The following is a 19452-nucleotide window of genomic DNA, read 5'->3' on the forward strand; positions in this document are numbered from 1 at the left end:
TTTATGTCTACAGCGAGGTAGGGAGCACATATCACCACACACAGCATACAGAGGGGGAGGAGATGACCTGCTGTCAGAAGTATAGGCAGGCCCTTTAAGTGCTCAGTGAGGGGCAGATGAATAAATCTCTGGAGAAACATTTGCATGGGTTCGTTGGGGGCCTGCAGATTGCAGTGTAACTTAGGAACTTCTTCACCCAGACAGTTTTGATCAGGCCAGATAGATGTCAACCACAGCTGGACCAGTTCATTAAACCACAGGGGTGTGATTATTATTACCGCCACATTAGCGCTCAATCTCTCCAAAGTGCTCCGAGGCTGTTGGTGTGCAATTAGATATCATTTTCATTTCAGCATTTAAAAGACACTTTTTTGAGGGATTTCAATAGCATTTTTATCATAATACCCCCCTTTTTCGATCTCCCTAATGTGATACCGTTGCTGAGTGAACAAGGCACTCCTACCTTGTCTCTGCCATGTAGTCTGGCCCGCGTGAGATTGAATTGTGCTCCACGTAGTGCATGCTGTGTTTGTTTCTCGTTGAAAACATGATGAATCTCATCCATCCTGAGATGACAGACCAAGCACAGTATACAGCATTAGCTCTCTTTCCGACACTTTTACATCTGTTTTCACATTGCCTCCGAATTGGCTGAGTAAATGGAGCATGTATCCCCAGAGAGGAAGGGTGTATATAGTTAGTGTTTCTTGAGATGTTGCTGACAGGGAAATAATCACAGGGAACTATATTGGCTCATGTTAACAGCTGCAATTGGTGTGTAATGGGTAGCGCAGGAGATCACCTGCCATTTGGTTACACCATACATGTTATATAGGTTCAACTTCAATCTGTTTACATTCCTAATATTTGAGATTAGAACTTGACAAGAATTCGCTGTTTTGTTAGTCACCAGTCAGTGGATTCACACCTGATCAGCATTGAAAAAATATCAGTATTATGATAATGATTTGAAATGTTTCACCAAGCTCTTATTAGGAATGTACTTGTTCACCAAATAGCGTTAATGTCCAGGTCTCCTTGCTCCTTGTTGTTTCCACACTCACAAATAGTGGCGTCTGTAATTAGATAAGATCAGATAAGATGGATAAGAATAAGATCCATTCTTGGTTTGATTGTTATCATGTATTTTTTTTGTGTCTTATTAGGGGTCAGGCAGCTCTGCTGTGCCTCTTGTATTTCCTCCTCCTACTGCGACTATGACTACGACTACAACTCCGGCTATTATTACTATTACTACCACAAAATCCAGTGCATCAAAATAAACAAAACTTTGCCTATAGGGCCAGTCCTATGCCAAACCTCTCAACAAATCAGTCATACGTTCTACAAGTTTGCAACTTTCAGCAAAAAGTGTGCAGAAATGTTCAGATGCTTCAAGCTGGCCATCACTCAAATGGTGATGTCATGGTAGATGTAATTATGAAATGTAATTTCCGAATTGTAATTTTAGAATTTTATCTAAAAAAAAAAGACAGAAATGTTGCCAGTATTTTGAATTATATCCTCCATTCTATCAAACTATTGTAGATAATTGAAATAGAGCATCTTTAAACATCAGTTTGTCACTTCAATTCAAGCAATCTGTATAGAAATAAATTACAGCCATGAAGCCACATTTAGTTTCTAACTTGGCAGGTTTCTCAACAACATCACAACTTGTCCTTGGTGTCTAAGGTTGTGAGTTAATTTATCACTTTGATGTCACCAGCTGAATGTGAAATATGCTTCTTTAAAGAAGACAATTATTAATTTTATTTGAATGAGCAGTGAAAAGCAGTTATGCCATTTTCCAGAGACTTTGAGATTCCCTTATCTTTTTTTTTGTGCCATGTTTTATTATTGGCCTGCCATAACATGCTGTGCATCTGTCATTCTAGTTTCTGCAAGACACTCTGGATGCTCTCTTCAACATCATGATGGAGAACTCTGACAGTGACACTTTTGATACTTTGGTGTTTGATGCCTTGGTAAGGAAAGAAGCAGGTAGATACAACACAGCAGAATTCATACCAGCAGAGGTTCCTGTCAGTGGGAATAAACACTCAGACACGTTCCGGACTGAGATGCAAATGTAAAATGTTAGATCTTTCAGATCCTGAAACTCTTTATTTTATGGGACTCTCTGCTATACTTGTTGGCCCTTTTGATTAGACAACAAACCCGGTTTGTGTTATTTTTTTTTTTTTTTTTGTGCAACTTCCTTTTTTCTGTCCTAAGCTGTAGCTCGAAACTACAAAGGGAAAAAACCCTTTTTTTTTGTTTCTCAAGAGAGATGTGAAAAGGATCATAAGAATAATGAATGATCATAATAGTAATTTCTTACATACAGTATGTTCAAAGAATAATTTTTGACCACACCACAACAACCTCTTCACTTTGCCAGGGCAAACATGTTTTGGGATGTGTTTAAAAGTATGCAGAGTACACACCTTAACTCCCTACAAGAATGTTGAGTATGTGCCAAGGGTTGGATCAAAAGAACACTGCAGTGTAGTCCACAAGTATTTGGACATTATTTTGGATTTCCACAGTTTAATTTAACAGTATGGATCTTAGCTTTCTCAAACCCCAGAGTTGGTACTTTAACCTCAGTCACTGTCTCATTTTGCATTCCATTAGATTACAGAGCCAGAAGAATGGAAAATGCATCACTCTTAAATACTTATAAATATAAATACTTATGGACTGCACTGCATATTGTAGCTCGCAAACTGTTCCCTGTTATTCGTAAATAAGAGCTGGACTCATCATTTACAGGGGGATGTGCAGACACACTGCATCTTATGTGGTATCACTGCTGCATTGATCTGCATGAATTTGTGCTTTTCATTAACGTTGCTTGTCTAACATTAAAGATTTCATTGTCCTGCAAGATGGAGTACGAAGAAGGCAAAAAGAAATTAGCCTTCTGAAATTTTGATTACATAACTTTGTCATGTATCAAATCAAGTATTTGTAGCCAATGAGATGACAAATTATCTGTCATTATCCTATCTAGCATGCCGACCGCTAGCATCATGGGGTACATCTCAAAAGAAAAGTATTGTCTTTCAGAGACAGGAGGTAGAAATTGCGTTGTCGGGTGTCCTAGATTATCTGCAGGCTAGAGAATTGAGAGAAAATGGCTTTCTGCACAAATGCAATCTTGTTTAATTTTTTTGATCTATTTCAGCATATTGAGTAAGACGGGCAGTTTTCCTGCTCACCATTATGAGCCATGTGGTTTACATTTTAATGAATATGTCTTTGTTCTTTGACAGGTGTTCATAATTGGGCTTATAGCTGACAGAAAGTTCCAGCACTTTAACCCTGTTCTGGAGACCTACATTCGAAAGCATTTCAGTGCCACACTGGCATATACGTGAGTTAATTACCCTCTGTACAAATAGATACAAATAGACATTTTGTGATTAGCAGATTTGTCAGACTGTCTATATGATTGTGCTTTTAGGAAGCTGACCAAAGTTCTGAAGAACTATGTGGACAACGCTGAAAAACTGACTGAACAGCTGCTTAAGGCCATGAAGGCCCTGGAGTACATCTTCAAGTTTATTGTCCGCTCCAGAGTACTCTTCAACCAGTATGTCCTGATGCACACATAAAAAAGCACTCCGATGAAAACTGATAACACAGTCAACATCAGTGTCTCACCAAAGTGCAAGCAAACATTTGTTTAAGAGTTAAATGCAAGCTTGAACACACGTGCACAATGTACACACACATGCACACATGCATGCAGACATACTCTAACTGTCCAGTAGATGAGTAAAAATCAATATTGTGTGCAGCATTGATTGTATTCTCCACAGTATGCCACTGCTGTGAAATAAAGTTGAAACAGGTAAAAGTGAATGGGCTTTGGTGGAGGACATTTCTATGGATGTATTTATAATTGGCTGCGGGGATGTTAAATGGATGATAATGTTGTAGAGCTGCGGAATAAGGCTGTTGGCGGCTTAGGTGCTGATGTATGATCCTGTCCTAATTGAGTGTGTAGAGCTTGATTAGTTTTCTGTTCGATGTCTAGAGGACGCTCTGTCCTTTGCCTCACATATAAGACTAGAGCAATGTCACTCTTTCTTGTAGACCTGCTGTCTGTTTTATCGTTGTTGAAGCACTTTCTCTGGTTGGTTGTCAGAATCAGCTCTGTTGGGCCATTGTTGCTGAGTTATTTTCAAATTATTCTAAACTGTAAAGTTGCGTTTGTTGAAGCTTTCATGCTGCTCTGGAGAGAAGGTGCCAAGGCTGCACCTGCACAATTGCTTTTATTGCTGGCCAGTGGAACATTCCTATGAAATAGCAGAGGAGACACTTTAATCACACACTTTACCCCTTGTGGACAGCTTGTGGCTGTCCGAAGTTCCTTCCGCTCATGGTGCTGCAGGTAAGAAGCAGCTTTAAGTAACTGTTGTTGTGGGAGCCCTGAGATGGATGCCTCTAATGCCATGATTTCTGTAAGCCCTCAACAGTGACTGTCCTGGACCATGTAATACCTGCCGTCCTGTGAGAGATTGTGACACCATAAAACCCACGTTTCTGGAAGAAAGCCTGTGAAATCTGATGCAGTGGGAGAAATCTAAACACTTAACCCCTCTTTGACCTGCTTACCTCTGTTTCACTGTGTCTCTTCAAACAATTTCAATTTCTCTCACAAATCCTGATTTTTATTCCTTTAAATCTGAGTGGTTGACACACTTAATTACTTTGCTGAGAGCACAACGTGGCTCATTTACAGTTTGGGAGATTTATGGGCTCTGCAAGTAGGATAAATGTATTAGCATTTTTGGGGGATTATGGAGGAAGCCCTGCTTTGTGTTCCCATGCACAGTTGGGGGAAGTGTTTTCTGCAATTGTTCAGTGATTATTGGCTTTTAGTTGCTACAGTCACTGGGCAGCATTTGCTCCACATAACCAAACTAGCAGAAGAGACATTAGTATTACCACATGCCTGACAGATTAGAAAGTAAAGTAACAGAACCCTCGCATGACATTTGCTTTCTGTTCCTTGAATAGTAATCCAAGAAAGTCATTAGCATAGATCATTAATTTTTCACATTTTTGTTTCCACATGACAGAAGGCAGGTGCTTCAGGGTCTTGTCGAGTTATTTTAAATGCTAATCTGGCTGGCAGCAAGAGTGATGTCTGTGGTTCTGATCCAATAATATTTGCATTGATAACACACACGGGCCATTCTGCTCTCTGCTTTTAATGATTTAACGGGGAAGCATCAAACTCTTGTCATTTCCACTGCGGGCGGGGCTGTTTACACAGGGATGAAACAAACAACAGCCTTGTGATCATCTGCCAGTGTAATTCTCTACTTCATCTCCTCCCAGGCTCTATGAGAACAAAGGAGAGGCTGACTTCATGGAGTCCTTGAGGAACCTTTTCACATCCTTTAATGACATGATGAACAGTAATTCAGAGAACACTGGCATGGTGAAGGTAGGCTGACTGTCACACAAATCCAACTGCATGCTGTTGCTCAAACTCAGTGCCAATAAATAACTGCTGCTGCGTGAATAGGAAATAACTGCTGCTGCGTGAATAGTAAATAACTGCTGTTGTTAGAATTGTAAATAAATCTGCTATTTGCTTTGGATGACAAAATCTGTAATTGGAGATACATTTGTCCTCTTAGATGCATCTTATTATGCATTGACGTCAAGCTTCCTTCTGTTCATTGATGGTCTATATGTCATATTCATTGTCTTCACCTTTTTCACGTCTGCTTGTTTAGATTTTCCTGATCTTTACTCTTATTTGTGACCATGTGACTGCACATACATACACTGTTGGGGCTGCACATGAAAAAAAAAAAGATTTTAGAGGGATTTTTAATTAGGTACTTTACATTTTGGGAAATAAGCTCATTCACTTTCTTGCTGAGAGTTGGATGAGAAGATTGATACCACTGTTATGCTGTACAATAAATATGAAGCTACAGCCAGCAGCCTGTTAGCTTAGCATAAATACTGGAAACAAAACAACAAACAAAATCCGCCTACCAGCCCCAGCTCACTAATTTACATTAAATCTTGTTTACTGAAGCTGTACAAAAAGTATGACAAAGTATAACAATGACAAGTTGTATTCTTAAGGGGGTTTGTGCCAGTGCGCACACACATTTTATTTTATTTATTTAACCTTTATTTAAACAGGATAAGTCCTCCTGAGGGAAAAAAAAATCTCTTTTTCAAGGGAGTCCCGACCAACATATGCAGTAGCATAAGATTAAAAAAAGTGATTGTAAACGGACACAAAGCAGAAGAACTGACAATACTACAATATACCTCAAGGAACAAAGTGCAGTACAAGCCACGCATACAAAATATCAGTTTAAGCACAGATATTCTGTCTCCACATCTTTGAAAATGAATTTCAAAGCATTTAAAGAAATCAAATAATTAAGCGGTATATTCCAGTCTGAGGGTGTGGAATATCTAAAAGCCCCTTTCCCACTCTCTGAACAAACATTTGGTATAGACAACTTGTAAAAGTCCTGTGACCTCAAAGTCGCTGTCCATCACTTTTCTATATAAATACATACAGTGGATGGGAGCAGCCCAAGAATTGCCTTGTTATTATTAAGTATACCGATGTGAGTGCCAGGAGGTTGCCTGAACAGGCCACCCTGCCCGGGGAGTAAAGCTCACAGTGATGGGTCAAGGCTTTACTGCATGGGTGGGCAAACCTTTTTGGTTGTGGGCCAGATGCAGAAACTTATAAGAAGTCATGGGCGAAATTTGTTAGCATTCACTCGCTAGCTTGCATCTTTTTGGTTCCGCCATGTTTAATCAACTGATGTAAATGTTGTCATCCACTAGTAATCTATCATTGTAGGTCAAGTAGTTGTTCAAAATGGCAGCACCTCTAGTGTTTAAACTAGTATGTGCAATGTACATAGAGTGCAATTTGGGCTGCACATGGCCCATGGGCCGCAGTTTGGCCCACCCTGATGAATCTAAGGGACGCATGGTAAGCTGTTCAATCATGTGCACTTCCTGAGCAGAGGCATCGTCCTACACAGGTTTGTCCAGCACCTCAACAACCACAACAAAGATATGTGTTGCTTAGCTTAATACTTGCTTGTAGATGATTTTTGTGACTGTACCAGTATGGAAGTGAGAGTGGTATCGATTGTATTTATATCTGTCAAACTGTCTAACTATTCCTTGAAGATCAAGGCTCAGTCTTGAATCTCAATACTTTTTGGGTAGCGACTGAAACACATCTGCAGCAACAAAAAAATCAAAGACTGAATTAGTCAAAGTTTGCATGGAATGCTTTGTCAGATTCTAAGTCTTGTTTACTTATTCTCTGGTCATATATGTCCCCATTTAAATCGAAATGTTGCTCACTTTAAGTTCTGGTAGGGTTGCTTTTATTAAGACTAGATCAAACATGTAAATGTACAAAAGGAGGTTTTGTATTGGCACAGGTATCAAAAATGACATGATAACTTTGGGATATTCTACATTATATGGCTATAGAATATGAATATATGAAATATAGAAAAAGCTAGACGACTCATGAGTTTATTTGTTTCTTCATCACGAGGGATTGTGATCTCAGGCACTGAGATTGGATTTTAAATACTGGTTAAGTGATATTCTGTATTTGTAATTTATTGGATGGAATGAGGGTGTTATTAGTCAGTCAAGAGAGTTGGTATGCTAGGGCTTTTCTGTGCAGCCCTAAACTTTCGGACTTTTCTTGCAGTCATACATAATGAATGTTTGTTCTATATTGGTTTCTCTTGTTTGTCTATACTTCTATATGTGTGTTTGTGTTTTTCCTCTCTCCTTTTCACTCTGACCTTGACTGTCCTGTGATCTGGGGCTCCTCTGGCCTTCTGCTCTTTAGCTGCTTCTTAAGGTATTTATTTCATTGCCTTGCTCCTTCTGCCTTTAAGCTCTCTCCATTGTGTTTTCATTTCATTGTCCTTGACCCCAAACCCATTGACTCCATTTTTGAAAAACACACAGACATATGTTTGTTTTTGGTCATTTTGTGCAGATACACTCAAACCCACACATGCATGCACACATGCCCATGTGCACACACCTATGCTTTCAGAGATAACATAATCACAGCGTACATGCACCTTGGCACACCTAGTAGATCCATGTGCACGTTCAACCATAAGAGAAGCTCAGTAGTCAATTAGGAGTCAGTTGCTGTGTAATTGGGTGAGATATTAGCTTTACTGTCAGTAAATTAAAAACTGATGTTGAGTAACGGGCATGAAAGCGAGGAATCCTGGTTTCTACCCAAGTCCGCCCTTGTGAAAGCACTGTGACAGGTGGAAGCTAATGAGCAGTCCCATCATAACTCAAGTCTGATTCGTGATGAACATCTGGACAGGCCGACACACATGCAGGCAAAAACTTTGACAAACGCTCAGACACACACACACACACACACACACACACACACACACACACACTCTCACGTACACACAAATGCATGCAGCTGGTGACTGTGAGGCTCATGCAGGGGCAGGGGTGGCAGTTGAGTTGTTGAGCAGAACAAAGTTTCTAGTAAAATGGATTCTTCAAGGGGTAAACAGATGCAGTTTACTTTTTATTAAAAAGAGCCAAGATTGCTAACCGAGTTAAAGTAAACTTTTAATATTCAAGTTTCAGTCTCCCCAGATCTTTTTGTCTGCAGAGAGTGTTGAAGGTATTGAGTTATGCATATTTAAACACAAAAAAATATCTATTGAGATAAGAGTAGGATTTTATTTGGAGGTCATGACAATATCCGTGCGAATGTAAAGATACTGTTTATTGCCCGTCTGAATTTAGTCTCTGCCGACACATGCAGAGATGTTCAGAAGTCTGCTCTTCGGACAGCATTTCTAGCTGAATTTGTTTTCACATCATTACATTTGCTGAAGACCGTAACAAAGTATTTTATTTATTAACAACCTCATTTGAACATCGCTAATAACCTTTCACATATTTTCTCATTTAAACCATGAACAATAACAAACAGTGGATTGTAGCAGGTGACGTCCGGTGTACTACATCTGTATGTCTAATCAACCTGCGTGAGACAGACTGGCGCTGCTGCTAATTTGCACAGATGCTGTATAAACATCCCAAACCACCGTGGCCAGCATTAGCAGCAGTCAGTTGGAGAGGGAAGTGTCGGCTTGGTTACTCATTCCCATTATTAATGGAATGACTCTGTAATCAGCCGCTGTATGCACACAGTTGATGACTTTATTATCGTACTGATGAGCAGCAAATGGTGGCTGTATCTATCAAGGTATCATTACGGAGAGATCTTTTTGTTCTCAGTTTTTTTTATTACACATCTTAACACCACCCTTGACCTCAAGTAGACTGAATGAAATTAATTAAGACATGCTGATACAGTAGGAAGAGAATTCAAAAGAGTTGAGCTTAAATGGGGTTGGTTGTTAATAAAAGCACATGAACACTAGGTTGTGCTCATCATAGTAATATTTGATCCTGGTCATCAACTGTTAAATTGTTCTTGCTTAGTCAAGCTACAAGACACATTTACACTTAACTACACACAACACAATATCCACCTTACTTGTGGGAAATACTGTGTTACATAATGTAAGATGATGTAGCTTTCTAAATATCAATCAATGACAGAAGTAATTAACTTTGCTAAAAATGATTTGGCAATGGTTTCTTTTTTTTTTTCCTGGTTAAGGGTGCTGCGCTGAAGTACATTCCCACCATTGTCAATGATGTCAAGCTGGTCTTTGATCCAAAGGAACTAAGGTAATTTCATATGATCCATTACATATTCCTATGCTCTATTGTTACAATGACACCTGCAGTAAACAATTCTAATTTGAGGAAAATAATTTGTTAGTAGAGGAGAGCTTGTCAACATAACAGACTATAGAGCTCTCTGGGAACTACTGTATGTACTTTTTTATTTTATTTGGTAAGACCTGAGTTTATCAAACATAAGGGGGTGTTGCTGAAGAGCACCACAGCAGCTCATTAAGTCAGTGTTTAGAAAATTTTCAAATTAGACTGGAGAATGAAAAGGAGATATCTTAAATGCTTGTTTTTCAAAGTGTCTGCTTGCATTTAAATTTCATGTTTAGATATATTCCAAACAAGCTGATGGGATAGTGTGCCGCTTTAAAGACACCTTTTACCTTTTCACTGTTTTTATTTAACAACTCAACATTCAGTAGCTGTACTGTGATGGGCCCTGGTTAAACATGCCCAGGTTGCCTTGAAAACCCGTTGACTGCTCCACTCAAGTGTCCATTTCTGTTAATCTTGTCTACCGTGAATGTCATCTGCTAAAGCTTAGTGCATGTCTTAAAAATACTGACTTATAATGACTTCTGAAGTATCACATGCTGATGTTACTGTGGTAACTGTCATCTGAATTACATTTTCTTACATGATACAAATGAATGGACTGTAAAATTTTAACTGACCTTCATAACCTTTGACTGTGTTTTTTGAGGGCAGTGTTCCATAACTATTTTTCAGACCTGAGAGGAGATTGCATTTGTGATAAACGCCTCCTGGGTGTGCCCATGATTTTCTGTCCCATTTGAATGTCTTTAATCTGTTACACTGAAAGAACACAGCACTAAAACAAAATAGACTGCCCTCATTTATATTTACAAATATGTGAGGAAAGCTTTTCTAATATATTAAGTGAAATACTTTCCAGCTGCAAATGAGTCTTTGGAAAAACACATATTTCAGGTATTATAATCTGTAAATATTAAGTTCAGACAAATATAGTGACACGTGAGTCGCGCTGATTTTGTCCTGATTGTCTCATTATGAAATATACATCCTGTACACAGACAGTTCCATCAGTAAGTAAGAGAACATGGCATAATCAGCAGGTTGCTTCTGACCAGGGTGAGTCGAATCTTTGTCGGTGAAAACTAAACTACTCTTTTCCTAATGATATAATGTTCCTTCTGTTGAAAGTTAGGAGAGACTTTCTTGGGTCTGGTGCAGTCAGATTAATCAAAATCTTTTACACGTTTGATCAAAAAAGGATATATTTAGGAGAATACGCTTTTATGAAATAAAATCAGAAGTACAATTTCACACAGCAAAGGCTATGTATTTGATGATTGAGGCTGTTGTTTATATTATCTAGTTACAAAAATAATCTCTCATCTCTGCTTAATCAAATATCTGATAATGGATATGTAAAATCCAAAACACTCTTGCCACAATTTTTCTGGCTGCTCAAAGACTGGCACAAATAGTGCAGCTCCATGTGGGTATTTTCCAGACCTTGAAATGTGCTTTGCCTGTTCATTTGCAAGCACTCAGTAAGGAGACCCTTCCATTTGCTGACATCCAGCACCTGGGCGGCTGCCATTTCCACAGCAGATTCTGGGGCACGCAGGACCTCCAATTCCTGCCTCTAGCCTCCACTCCACCACCATCACAGCCACACTAAAGGGGTCTTTGGTCAAAGGTGGAAGACAGTCCTTCAGTCCACCTATTCTGTCTACTATGCACCATTTTTCTGTTCAGCTCACAGTGATTTTTTTCTCACATTCATACTTGAATTTAATCAAATTCAAATTAGCTTTATTGGCATGTATAGCAAAAAAAAATTACTCCTTGTATGTCCTTCTCTGTGTGACACTGATGGAACATTTTGATTTGGTTGAAATTAAACAAAGTGCTCATTCTTATTTGTGTCATTCATGATAAGGCACACAACATATTTTGATCAGAAACCATTTTTACATTTTTGGATTTGAAAGATAGTTGACTGTCGACCTTCCCAACACTCCCTCCCTTTGCCCCTTTGCTGTGTAGCCAAAGGAACCATATGCTCTCCAGCTATTTGGTGAAGTGCAGCTATAATTTTCATGCAGTAATACACAAACATTTGTGGGGTTCGAGAGACAGTTTGAAGTGCTGTCAAGAAATCTTGATTGATTTATTGGGGTTACACCTGTCCTTGTTGACTGTTGCAATAAAGTAAATAAGTAGTAATATGTAGTATTTGTGTCTGTAGTTTGTAAGGAAACTACATGAGAAAAGCTTTTGATTTCAGCTTTAATTCTGAAAGCTGTGGTCCTTATGAACCATTCACTTAGCCATAAATCACAGACCTGGGTTTCCTGCCTGAGCAAAGGCGGCATCAGCTGTTCCTGTTAGTGCTAACGTGGCTCAGCATCTGAGCTGGATGCGACCAAATTGAAGCCTTGGAGGTGGGGGTGTTTCATCCGCTGCCAGAGCCTATTTCTCCTTGAGCCTTAGCTTGCTAATATAATGGGCTTCCGGCCTCTTCATTGAGGAGAAAACTGTCAGCTTAATGTGCATGAATGTGGATTTATCTTTCAGGTTCTTAACTGTTGAATGCTCGTAGTTTGATCTGGCTGAGCTACATGTTGGTTGTCTTAAGAAAATCAATCATCAGTCTGAAAATATTTACTTGAATAGTGTTTGTTGGCATACAAGGATGTGTATAACTAGACATCCTTCAGGACAACAGCTTTGTGAAACAGAGAAACAATATTTAAAGTCTGTTGAAGCCATTGGAGATGAAGTGACTCAATTGTCTCAGACCTTTTTATAATTGTATGTAAATGAAGTTTGGAGACATTAGCAAGCATCTTGCATAGCTCAGCCCAGCTTCATTCTTAAAAACAAAGATCTAAGTATCAACAACTAAAAGGTGGACCATATGGATATGAAGTCTTTAATTAAGTTACATATAGTTTGACAAAAAAGGTCTACTTACATCTCGTGGCCTTCCTCACAAGATGGATTATGCTCACTTGACATGGAGATTCAGTTGTTACCATGATCTAAATATGAAACGAGGTGAACTGACTAAACTCCCATGTACTGATGAAAGCAACAAGATGTGTCTCAAATTACTATCACTGTATCAAGTACTAGCAAGGTCAGTAATAAAACTTCAATCTCAAGTTATGTATAATTTTATATTGGAAATATAATATTGTGAGATAGAACCTTTTTATAGAATTATTGGAAAATAGCTTTTGGTTAAAGAAGCAAATAAATACCTGAGGATTTAAGGTACTTCATCACATAAATGCAAAACTCCTGTAATCAATGTCCAATCACCGTCCTTGTCATTGATTCGCAATATTGACTGCAATCCGTGACGGCAAAATCTATCCCTTGTAGCAAGCTGTTCTCCGAGTTCATCCTAGGTCAGCTCCTCTGGGTCAGTTGACTAATCTCTATCGTGTCACGCGATATATTGTTGTATCCTACAGCCCTTCCCTGAATATCTGAAAAGTACATTTGTGGGTGTACAGAACCTTTAATTGCTTTTGGGATGATTGCTAGTGATGGGAAGCAGTCAACCAGCCCAAGATGTCTGATCAGTTTGACCTTTTTGTCTTTATTGCACTCCTTTTTTCTCCATAGCAAGCTGTTCACTGAGTTCATCCTAAAGGTTCCTCTGGGTCGTCTGGTGAAACAGAAGCTAGACTGTCTGATTGACATTGTCCACAGCGATCTGTTCACTCATCACGGTGAGAGCACACACACACGCACAAACACACACCCACGAACAAACTGTACTCAGTTCTTTAGTACTCTACTCAACTTTATTTACAGAGCACTTTCAACACCACAAGTCGAACCAGAGTGCTGTACAGAAGGTATAAAAGAGAAAATAAAAACAGAGACAAAAAACACAGCAAACGTATAACATACACAAGTTACAGAGCATTATCAAATGCACCTTCACTCTCAGTACAGTAATATAGGCAATCACACACTCCACCTGCATCCTCTAGGCAGTCCTATGTGAGCCCACTAGGAAATGGTGAGGCATAATGGAAATCCCTCTTGTTATGAGTTAAGCATCCCCACTGATAAATCACCTGGACGTGTGTCTATCAGAATATCAGTATTCCCATCTACCCAGTCTTCAATCCTCAGCCACTCCTATACTCTCTCTCTATTAAATTCCATTTGCTTAAGTGTGTTTATCAGGTAACTTATTTTCTTGTTTCTCTTTCCTTGCCTCACCAATACAGCATTCCACTGTTATACACATTCACACCAACACATAATACACTTGGGAACCATACTGTTGTTTATTTTGGCCATGTTGTAGTGATGTCAACTATGAAGGGCAGGGATGTAGAGATGGTTAACGTGAACCTGAACCTTCACTGTTTGCAGCCAGGCTCGCCTGTGGCATCCTGCAGACAGGGCCCTGCTCCAGTGATGGGCAAGGGCCAAGCATTTTGCCCGAGGCAGCAGTCCTCTGAGGCCATGTTAGGTTAGGTCCTGATTTAGAGACGGAACACGCTCACACACACATGCTGTCCTGTGGTGGTAAATGAAATGCAAAGTTCCTAACCCAATAAAATAGCAACAGTGATTCAATGTGGCTGGCAGGGACAGCACATGCCTCGGAGCAGTCAACTAACGTAAAGGAAGTGGACAACAATTATCCGCTTGCACAGCTGCTCACTGCCTCCATCAACAGCAGCTGTTCTGTCTTGTTGTTCAGCAGGAATGTACAGAATGATGAAATGGAATTTGGACATGGTGTTATACGTTTGTCATATTGAATAGTATCTGATATTGAATATAACACACTGTAAATGTCTCTTCAACTTAATGATCCAGTCCTTTAATGCTTAACCAACATACACTTTTCTGATTGGTTTAGCCAGTTTAGTGACTAACTATTGAAGGGCAATGCTCAGTGCTTGGTCCTCTGGTCAGCACTATTGATCTGTTGGTGTAATTGTGGACAGACAAGCCTCCCTGACGCTTGTGAATGGCCTGCTGATCAGCAGGGGGACGTGTTGCTGTGGTGTAGATATAGAATCGCTGCTGCTCATTTCTTAGAACAGCTCTACACAGAGGTGCTCCAGTAGTCTTTGAGGTAAAACTGTGCAAGACCAGTGGTGGAGAAGGCCTAATTGGCATGTAAAATTGTCCTTTTCTCATCAGTGTCAAGCTGAGCTCCACTTTGGAGATGTTTTATTACACGTAATAACCACTGCAATGAGCAAATGAGTTAGCCAGGCAGTTTTAAAGGTGATCTAATCTGGTGCATAATGCTCATGGGACACATTGTTAGATGCACCCTGATCCCCAGGGGGTCTCCTGAAAGGTTCCCTCGCCAGCCAATTCCAAAGTGAAATGTACTGGAAATTTTAGAGCAAATGAATGCCCAGTAACAAGCATTTACCTAGATGCTCAACCTTCAACATGCTCATAAATATGCATTGAATATGTTCAGTGGTGGTGTAAAAAGGTTTCTTAAATTAGTATTTTTCAGTCCACAATGGACTTATTTGTGTTCAAAACGATGATTTCAGACAATAAGATGAGGTCTCTTTCTCCATTGGTTTCATGTATACGTTAGAAATGGAAATGCTGCGTGTTGAATGTGATTGGTATGCATACGCATTTCCCTGCTGCAGATGAAACTTAATGTACTCTGTAAAGAAGGATGTTTTTTGTTCCCTTTTTTTATTTTAGAGGCACAATGTTGTGTCACCTTCACCGTTGATGATGTAAAAGGAGCGAGTGGGATGGGTGCATAAATCACTTGCAAATGGGCTCATTGGAAGAGAACAAATATGTCAGCTGCTCTCCTGGTCTGTGTTAAAGAGGAAAATCACTGTAGCGTCTAAAATCTGTTTACACTGGAAGTTTGAGGAGAGCGCTCATGGCCTAGCTTGATAGTTCCAGTCTGCTTGTCCCACTCCCACCCTGCTACTTGTGTGTGTGTGTGTGTGTGTGTGTGTGTGAGTGTGTATGTATATGTACGCATATACACATGTCTTAAGTCCATTTATGTGTTTGTGTGTGTTTTTGTTACCAACTGTGTGTATTTTGAGTTTGGAGGTGGCACAAAGGGAATGAGGATTGGACCCCTGTAAAAACAAGGTATTAAGCAGTCCACGCAATGTTAGACGCCCTCAGATTGGATATTGGCTTTTGTGTTCAAGCTCTGGAAGATTACTAAGGACATAGACACGTATACATAAAATCACACAGTTTCACTTTAATCTCTATCAGGCGGATACTGTGGTGCTCAGTCCCACAGCACCAGAAATATTTGAGAGCAGACATGGTTGTCACTTTGTGTCAGGGCTGGCTAACATGTGACAAGGCAAACTCTTAAAATCCATTACGTTTCTTTTCAGGTTTTTGCCAGTGACAGCTTTATGTGAATAATAGCTGTGTTGCAGAGCAGCCTGCCCACAATACTGCCATCATGGGGATAAGCCTCATGTATGTATTTTGGTCACAATGTTTCCTTTCCTATTGCACCACCCTTGAGCCAAAAAATTTGTTAATATAAATATTGGTAAACTTTCATGCTCATCAGAGGATACACTCTTTAGGCTTGGGTATCAGCTTTACTCTGCCGCCACCTTCAGACCAATTGTTTTTGATATAAAAATAGCCTTCTCTCTGTTTTTCATCTATCCATTATCTATTTTTCCTGGGATTCAATGAGCATTAAATCCTCAAAGGACTGCCACTGTAGAGTTTAAGACTTGTTCAGTTCATTATTTTTTTTTTTTACAGACATCTCCCTCTTGCCACTTGAGTATTGTTTTTACACAAACACCCTACAGCAACCTGTGTGTTGATTGGTGTCATTTTATAACATAATTGCAAAATAATGGTTAATCATTTGGACCCCAAATTTAGTTGATATGCTATCTTCCCTGTAGTTATTTTTACCTTAAGATTATTAAAAGCAATTCAAAATGAGTCGTGCAGTCATGAGAGACTTCCTAGATTGCTGGAAGAGAATCATACTGTAATTGATGAACTAATCAATGCCTGAGTCATTAAAAATGAAATTTCAAATTCTCCAGGAGTCTTTATTTGTTAAATTGCTAATTACTATGTAATGCATTCATTACCCTTTTATTAGTGTGGAGCTTTGGCGTATGGTTTATGGTTAATCCCAGTAATACTGACAGTGAAATGGAATTCACCTCAGTCAGATGCAGTTTTGTGTTGTTTTTTTGTTGATGCATGTTGGGATGAATCATTAACTTCTTTCTTTCTTCATCTTCATAGAATCACTCCATACTGCCCAGTTTTACATTGAGTTCCTTCAGAAAGGAACACTGATTGGATTCATGTTCAATGCATTTGGGTATTGTTTATGATGAGGTAACCATAGCGCATGCTATTCATCATGCGTTAACATCCTGCTGTTTATGAATCGGCCTTAAGGAGTATTGACAGTGGGAAAAGCTTTATCTCTGTGTGCATGTGTTTTGATGAGTAATGAAGTTAAAATTGAGTTTTGTCCCAGATGATTGGCTTGTTAAAGCTGCAAACATTTGTGAAGCAGAGAGATTGCATTGATCATTTAGTGCACTGATGTATCTGCATCGCTCTTTTGTTCTCGATCTTTTCTTTTAATATGGCATTAATATCAATACCTTTGTGTTTGTGAGAAAGACTGTGCACTGAATGGGGGCCTTGAGAAGTGTTTAATTTTTACATGTTCCTTTCTTTCCCTGTGTTGCAGAGGGGTTATCAATTTGTATTTATACCAGTTATATGTAGCAGTGGACAGAACAGTGTTATGTGATTGCTTTCCTCTCCCTAAATCTATAAATTACTCACTTAACCCCCTGACTGAAACTCCCAAACTTCTAAATTAAACAAACCTAACTCCAGTGCTTGTCCCTAGGCTTTAAATATGACCCACACACACATACACAAATGCCACTAAGATTGGAATCAGAAGGTTTAATAAAAAATATGATAATTTTGTGGCAGGCTGCCTCCATAAGAATACTTTCGGGCTTATCACTGCTGGTCCTCCATGTCCAATTGCCAATCAAATTCTCTACCCTCTGCATATGGAAATGCACCTTTTGATGTTACCGTCAACATCAGCCATACTCTTTTGGTTGGCTTTTGTTGCATTATGTGTCGAATTTTTGCTGCCTCTACTTACTAATTTAGGTGCAAAGGTATGTAATATGGTGTTATCTATACTGTTTTCTTTGTCTGGAAAACAGTTTTATTAAACATTCATGCTTTGTCTTTTCAAAATCACAAGGTGGAACAACTACCATTGTTACCCACTGGAACAGTAGGGGCTTAGGTGCTTTTAATTAAGGGCGCCACAACAGTGGGGAAAAATAGGAGATTGACAGATTATATGACAGATATTGATTTATTGATATATATAATTAGGTGAGGTGTTGGGTCCCTAGGTGGCTTGGTATTTTCTTTCTTACCTGATATTTAAAGGGAGGTTTTTGATGGTGCTCTAAAAATGTATAGCTCTGATGTGCTTTTGTTCTGACAGTAACTGTTCAAGGGATTTGGGAAGCTTTTGCCTCATTCAGTTTAATTAATAAATTAATTGTTTTTACATTGTTTTAATTTAGTCTTCTGAGCAGTGAAGAAACTATTAACAAACTATGTGCGTCTTCATCGAGCATATGCTGTACTGCCTTGTGTGATCCATCATCTGCTCCACATGTGGAGCGACATTGTGAATGTGTTTATTTGGTGGTATCCCTGCAGATTGCCGTGAGATTCTGCTGCCGCTGATGACGGACCAGCTGAAGTTTCACCTGGAGAAGCGGGAGGAGCTTAAGGCTTGCTGCCAGCTGCTTAGTGACATCCTGGAGGTGCTCTACAGGAAGGATGTGGTGAGGAACAGCTTTCCAGCTTTCTGTACTTTTATTTTCCTCTGGGATGAACAGGGGTTTAAGTCCCTCCATAAAGAAGAAACACGTTTCGACTGTATTTATTTTACTGAAGCGCTACTAATCAATGTGCTGCTCTTAATTTATTATATTGCACTACATACCCTGAAAGTAGCACATTTTACAGCACTGTGGAGTTGGCTCAGTAATTCATTGCTCAGGGTGGCTAGAGGCCACCTTTATCGCCATGAACATGCTCCAGGAACATGGTGATGAGCTCTGCTTTACCTCTTGGTGTTAGAGTTAGAGTACCTTATAGCAATGTGACCTACATGATGATTGAGCAATAATTAAAGTCAATTCATAGAGCCACTTATGTAGCCTGTCGAAACTAATGATCTATTTCATTATCGATTAATGTATGCATAGTTCTTCTCTTAAATCAATGAATATATATATATATAAAGTGGTTATCATAAGTATAACATAGCCCCAAAAATCCCATTACAAGTTCAAGGTGGTCTTCAAAATGTTTGTTTTGTCAGTCCAAACCCCGAAAACATTCAATTTACAATAACATAAAACAGAGAAAAGTAGCACATATTCACACCTGAGGAAAAAAAACAAGTACACACACACACACACACACACACACACACACACACACACACACACACACACACACACACACACACACACACACACACACACACACACACACACCCCAAAACACTCAGCAAGTGTGTTTCATCCTCTTCAGTGCCCAGACTCTTGATGTCCTCCCTTA

At 39.3% G+C, this 19452-nt stretch overlaps 1 protein-coding gene across 1 annotated transcript in view; it reads left to right on the forward strand.

Moving 5' to 3' along the window:
• dock1 (dedicator of cytokinesis 1) overlaps positions 1-19452 on the forward strand; it is a 186306-nt gene that overhangs the window by 52143 nt on the left and 114711 nt on the right. The window contains exons 20-26 of the mRNA XM_046069923.1: positions 1899-1988; positions 3282-3382; positions 3473-3601; positions 5359-5467; positions 9719-9789; positions 13423-13529; positions 18541-18668. Of these exons, the coding sequence (XP_045925879.1) occupies positions 1899-1988; positions 3282-3382; positions 3473-3601; positions 5359-5467; positions 9719-9789; positions 13423-13529; positions 18541-18668 (735 nt within the window). The remainder of the gene's footprint in view (positions 1-1898; positions 1989-3281; positions 3383-3472; positions 3602-5358; positions 5468-9718; positions 9790-13422; positions 13530-18540; positions 18669-19452) is intronic.

Source organism: Micropterus dolomieu, linkage group LG14 (genome assembly GCF_021292245.1).
Source record: "Micropterus dolomieu isolate WLL.071019.BEF.003 ecotype Adirondacks linkage group LG14, ASM2129224v1, whole genome shotgun sequence".
In the NCBI taxonomy this organism is placed as follows: Eukaryota; Metazoa; Chordata; class Actinopteri; order Centrarchiformes; family Centrarchidae; genus Micropterus; species Micropterus dolomieu.